Source organism: Habropoda laboriosa, unplaced genomic scaffold, assembly GCF_001263275.1.
Source record: "Habropoda laboriosa isolate 0110345459 unplaced genomic scaffold, ASM126327v1 scaffold797, whole genome shotgun sequence".
Classification (NCBI taxonomy): domain Eukaryota; kingdom Metazoa; phylum Arthropoda; class Insecta; order Hymenoptera; family Apidae; genus Habropoda; species Habropoda laboriosa.
Window position 1 is genome coordinate 292,602 of NW_017100886.1, and position 6,549 is coordinate 299,150.

General features: G+C 31.7%; 1 protein-coding gene across 1 annotated transcript; it reads right to left on the minus strand.

Annotated features, from left to right (window-relative positions):
• Positions 1-1,574: 1,574 nt before the first annotated feature.
• Positions 1,575-6,002, minus strand: LOC108577486 (eukaryotic translation initiation factor 2-alpha kinase 1-like). Its single transcript, XM_017940644.1, is given in 10 exon segments — positions 1,575-1,733; positions 1,808-1,945; positions 2,028-2,183; positions 3,467-3,643; positions 3,729-3,904; positions 3,995-4,473; positions 4,559-4,715; positions 5,050-5,217; positions 5,438-5,616; positions 5,938-6,002. Coding segments are annotated over 9 exon segments (1,659 nt in total). The 5' UTR covers positions 5,508-5,616; positions 5,938-6,002; the 3' UTR covers positions 1,575-1,595.
• Between the last annotated feature and the right edge of the window lie 547 nt (positions 6,003-6,549).

Below are 6,549 nucleotides of genomic sequence, written 5' to 3' on the forward strand. Positions count from 1 at the left end.
ATTTATGTTGTGTTTATAAAATTAAATTAAAGCTAGTAATATTAAAAATATTACAAACGTCTCCATTTGATATAAAAAGGAACAAATTAAACGCATTTATCATTACGCTATCCATTAAAACTTTATACCTTGTTACTTACATACGTAGCCTAGCCGACACGTGGCGCCGAGTCTTCAGTCTATCGCGCATCCCCTAGAAAGCCCTTGAGATAGGGCAAACGAACGCATTCCGTTCCCAGGAAAATCTAGCGTTCCCACCACCAAAACTCACGATTTTTAGGGTATATAAGGGCCTGATTTTTGACGCTCAGGGGCGCAGTTTTTTTTACCAGAACGTTACTCTGCCAGTCGGAATGTTAACGCGAGCACGATCGGGTGGTAGTCCCTTTCGAGCACAGAATTATTATATTCTCAATACTGTCTAAGACACCCCCGCGGCTCGTCGCGTAAACTGAGAAAGAATATCCTCGCCAAGTCGAGAATTAACCATTTAACTATTTAACTATCATTGTAACCGATCGTTGGATCGAAGTAACTTGTAACTTCTTATTTATACTTGAATATACAGGGTGTCCCAGGTTTTAATGGCCAAACGTTGTCAGTATATTCCATGGGTTGAAATTAGAAAAAAATGTTATACAAACATAGGTCTTTTGAAGCCTTATTAAAAAGTTATGGCAATAATACAAAATTAAGAGAACAATAGCAAAATCACGGTTACTGCGATGTAATACAGAAATAGATCATCAATATTTGCGCGATATTTATAAGATCGCGTACTGAATTGATATAAAAAATTAACGATGCATTTACTGAAATGAAACAAAATAATAACGAAATTCGCAGAGTAATAAATTCTGTTTTCTGATGTCTTCTGATGTTTTCTGATGTCAATCTTGCATTGCCATAAACGGTGGACATTTTTCAGATGGAGTATTAGTTACTTCTTGCATAAACAGAGTAAACCTAAATATTGCTAATCTATTGCTGTATTACATATATCGCAGTAACCACGAGTCTGCTATTGTTCTCTTAATTTTGTATTATTGTCATAACTTTTTAATAAAGCTTCAAAAAACCTATGTTTGTATAACATTTTTTTCTAATTTCAACCCATACTGACAACGTTTGGCCATTAAAACCTGGGACACCCTGTATATCATCATTAAGTCAGACTCGTTCATTTCAACCATACCTTTACCGCTCGAGGTATATCGAACATTACGACACGCAAAGCCCTCAGATCGTTCCACACCTGGAGTACGACGTATTCTACACACGTTGAATGTTCCAACTGATTCATCCTTTGGAGAACGACGTATCAACATATGTTGAATGTTCCAACCTCCTATCAACTAACCGACATTCCGCTCCGTGTGAGGACACAAGCGTAAGCCGTAACAATATAAAGATACTTAGCAAATGCATAATTCCCTCATGTAATAAATTACAATCATTAATATGTTTTACTGAATTTTTGGAGTAAGAATGCATGTTCTAAAACTTACTTTTTTACACTTTTATAATTAATTGAAAAAACAATACTTTCTGCTTTTTTTTTTTAATTTGTCTTCCAAAGCAATAAATATAAGAGTTTATACGTCTTGTAATGATATACCATGTTTAGTAATACATTTTTCTAACATCAGTATCCTTTCTTAGTCCTGTAACAACTGATTTGTCGATGGCCTTTTCTCAGGATCTTCTTGGACTAATTGACTTACTATGTGCGCCTATACAAAAATGAATTAATTTTATCTTAAAATTCTTTCTTCTAAAACAATATTATTTTATTGTAAGCACATACCCATTTAGGGTAAGTTGCAGTCAATGTCGTTGGTATTTGACCTCTTTTTAAACCGTTAATTATTTTAACTCTTTCCATGTGTGTCTTTGTATGTACTAATAGTTCTAAAAGTACTATTCCCAAACTGTATATATCACTCTGTAAGAATGTAAAGTAACTTAAAATATTCCTTAAAATTAGGAATAATATCTCAGAGCTGGATTTAAAAAGTTAATAATACTTTAGGGTTGCATTTTCCTTGTAACTGTTCTGGTGCAGCATACATATGTGTACCAAGTATGGAATGGTGATTTTCTTTCTGTAATGGACAAGCCAATCCAAAGTCTCCTAGTTGTATTTGAAGCTGACCTGATGTTGAAATAAATATGTTGCTTGGCTAAAGTAAAGTAAAAAATTATTCATATTGTTAAGTATTAAAGGGTTTCCCTGCTGTGACAATCGAAAAAAAATCGATTTTTTTTTGGCATAAACCCACCATCTGGAAAATATGTCCATGAAGTTGTGAACTGAAATTTAGAGTATTAACCAGGCTACAACCTATTTTATAGCTAAACGTTACACGTACGTCAATTACATCGGCGATAAGATTGAAAACTGTACAAGACAATTGTAGGTTTGAATCCCTATGGCGACAATTTTCAAGTAGTAAGAAGTGGATATATTGGTCACCTTGAAAAACGAATGGTTACGCGGCTTTGAAGTATAAAACAAGAAGAAACAAAAAAAATGGAGAAAAAAGTAACTGAATATTTGTCCTTATAAAAAAATTGACAAATTATTACGATTTAACAATAAGGAGAAATGTTAACTCTGCTGATGAAATGACGGAATTGAAATTCAATATTGGACAGCAATACAAATTTTTCATCGACACTTATGACACGAAACGGCTGAAAAGACAGGAACACCGCGCCTACATAGCATTAAGGACGCTCTGACAACAATTTGAACAAGAATTTTTCGAGGAACCAGAAAGTTTGCTGCATGGGTCTGGAATAACAGACCACCAAAAAACAGATGTAAGTTTTTAAAAATACTTACTTTTCAATACCCAAAACTATAAACGTGTTTTTCTAGAAACAGCTTTTTTCAAATTGGTTGCCATGGTGTCTTAAAAATGGATTGATCAATTTATTTTAAACTTGACAGAAATGTTCAGTAGATGTGTCATTCTCGCTCAAATTAGGATTGTTTTGTTATACGCACAATTCGAATTTTGCAAATTAAAAAACCAGTCGTTTTTTAGGCAAAAAAACGAAAGTTTTCTTTTACAACGCGGTCATTATTTCATTTTTTAATATTTTTCAAGTATCCTAGTTCGGGCTATAGCCACACTTATAAAGATCAAAATCTCTGTGATTTGTTTAGTTTCAGTCCACTATAAAGGCTGATTTTATGGACAAAAAATTTTTTTTAGGCGTTCCAGCTGAATCGCTATCACTCTTAAATAAACAGATATTTTAACACGAAAAAATACTGAGTATTCGCGAAATGTACTTCAAAAAATCTATAAAGTTTTAGAGTAATGCATCTCATAGATTTCTTGTAAAAAATTCTGAAATATCACCTAATTTTTCGGTCGTTACAGTAGAGAGACCCTTTAAGCAAAGATTCTTTAAATACTTCATTTAAATTACGAAAGTTTTATTCTCCTGTTACCTTTATATCATGATGCACAATTCCACGAGAATGTATATAATCTAAGCCACAAAGAATTTGCGTTAATATCGCACTGATCATTGCCTGTGGAGTGACCTCTATTCTTTCATCCAACCATTGTTGAAGTGTTTTTTCGCAAAGAGTCATTTGAATGTATAATGTTGCATATGTTTTATTCTTTAAATATAAAAATATTTTCAGTTAAGAGACAATAAAAAGGAAAAATAATAATAATGAATAAAAGTAATAAATATATTTGTACCATTTGTGATACATATGGTAAAAGTTTCTTACTGCTACTGCATTCTTCATATGAATTACTGGCATCTGTATAATTTGTATTTTTTTCGGTTTTATTATCTTGATACTCTTCATCTCTTCTAAAAGATATACTATTGGAGCTTGTTTCCTCTGCATCTTGTTTAACAATATTCTCCTCTATTATTTGTTGTTTTCCTACAATAGTAGATCATGTATTTCATTCATAAGTAATAAATAACATCATTTAATTGATACAATTATACATACCAGATTTGCAAGTTGTTTTTCTACTGTATGTCAACAATATATCTTCTTCATGACTTTCTTTTAGACTTTGACTACTCCAAATATTATTACTAGAATTTAGTGGACTCTGTGTATTAGATGTCTGATTTACACTTAATTTATATCTATCTTTACTTATGTGCTCTATAGAACTTAATTTGTTTTGCGTATGATTCGAGAATACTAGACTTGGTAGGAAAGTTGAAGGTAATATTGGTTCAATCCATGCACTCTTATATGAAACTATATTGGTATGATTTAACTTAGCAAGAGTTTTCACTTCTTCAAGATGCTGCATTACATTTTTAACTCGTCCAGAATGTACTATTATCTTTTTAATTGCATATTCAATACCATCAAGACGATGTAAGGCTTTAAAAACATTACCAAATCCACCAGCGCCAATGAAACTTAATTCCTGAAATTCTCCATGATACCAGGACCATTGTGTTGTTAATGAACTGTGTGAAATAAATATATGAATGCCATTTTATCAATTTCTTATAATTGTACATTAATAAAGATAATTTAGATTAAATTTTACACCTAGGAATCTGAAGAGTACTTTCACAACCAGTTGCTGCACATGCAACTGTAAATAATTGATATAGTACACGTTGATATTGACTTCTTAATGGTTCAAATTCTATCATATTATAGGAATGATCAATCAGCTTCAATTCATAAAGTCTATCACAAATAGCTAAAACCAAATATTAAAATTACCATCATCTACTTCAGAACTTTGGATAGATAAAAAAATATAATTTAAAGAAATTATAAAGTTTGAAATTATTTCGTATTGAAATTATAAAAGTAAATTAATTTCCTGATTGAAAGCTTTCAAATATGGAAAACTATCAATAATAAACTATTAATAATAAAATTGTAAGAATATTTTATTAGTCATGTGACTAAAACAAAGGCACATGTTTGCTTTAAAACCGTTGTCTTTTATTTTAAAGTTACACAAAAATTAAAGCTTCTAATATTAATAAAAATACATCGGATTTAATCTTTGTCAAAAGCAGCCTTACCAAAATATAGCTTATTTCTACGAACTGAATCTCCTTCAAACAGTATACATAGTTGCTGTATAAGTGATTGAATTAGAAGACTACTAGAAGGTGCAACTATGCTCACAACTTGTTCATTGTTGTGATTATTTTCATTATCCAAACGAATCGTGGTCCTTGCATTATTACCTGACAATAAAAGTAACACGATAAAACATTAATCATAATAAAAACAAAAAAAAACCACACGTTTTAAAAAAATTGATTAGAATTGTTTAAACTTTAAAACTTAAAACATTATAATATATAAACAAAGGACATATAAGAACACTTAAGTTTTTGCACATCATGATTGTCATTGCAAACATACTTAACAAATACACAAGTATTGTAAGGTTATGTCACCTACCCCTGTCAAATGTAGTTATGGTGGATAATGTTTTCCAAGGATTAGTTAATGGTGTGTTATTATCTCCCATTTTTTAATTTATTACATTTCTATATTGATATTTGTATTATTGTAAATTTGTGCAAAACAGAAATACTGTTACAAAATACGATGCCATTAGAAGAACGTCTTTGTTGCATCTGTAAAAATCAGGGTTAGGTTAGGTTAGGTTAGATGTATTTTATAAAAAGATTTGCGAAAAAAATGAAAATTGTATCAGAATTTTTTCCATTATTTAATGTTTAATTTTTTAATTATTGTTAGGGAATGGTAAATCCAAATTCTGTATAAATCAAATAACTGAATAATTCGGAGATTTTACAGGCAGTGATAATTCTCTTAAAATTATTAAGGACGGTCAAAGGACGTCTAAACGCGTCCAATTTTAGGGTTAAGTTGTAGTTTTAAGTTTTAGTAATAAATGTATGTAATTATATTGTAATAAGTATTTAATCCTGAACCTCGCCATACTGTGTTGCCATTTGTGCGGGAAATACAAGACGTTGAAAGAGCGGATCGTATCGTCATTCGGTGGGTCGACTGATGTGACAGTCGAAATTGCGACGGTTATTGAGGACGAACGAAATAAGAAACAAGCGTCTATCAAATTTTTTGAGAATCCCGATCTTCTAGCAGTTGTCGAACAATCTGAGAGGGATCCTGGCGATAAGCGGAGAGTCGAATAGAAGTTTTGAACGTGAGATAAAAGAATGATAAGACGATGGGACGGCTTCCATCGCTTGGGGAATGCCTGCATAAGTTATACGTTGTTTCGGCGCATTAAAGCTACAGTGTGTAGAACAATTACCCACGAGTGCTCGCACTACGTTAATCACTGCTTTGAAGAATCCTATTTTAGTGAGGAAGACGAACAGCAGGTCCAGAAAGCTGCATTAGGGTGGTCCTTATTTTTCGACCACCGATATTTTTTTGTCTTACCCTCCTAAATTATGACACTTGGTGAGAAAATGATATGTGCAAAATTTTAGTGTGATTAGACAACAAGAACCCATGTTGTATTTGAGTTAAAATTTTGAAATTTTACTGATTTCACGTCAGTTTCAAACAATCGG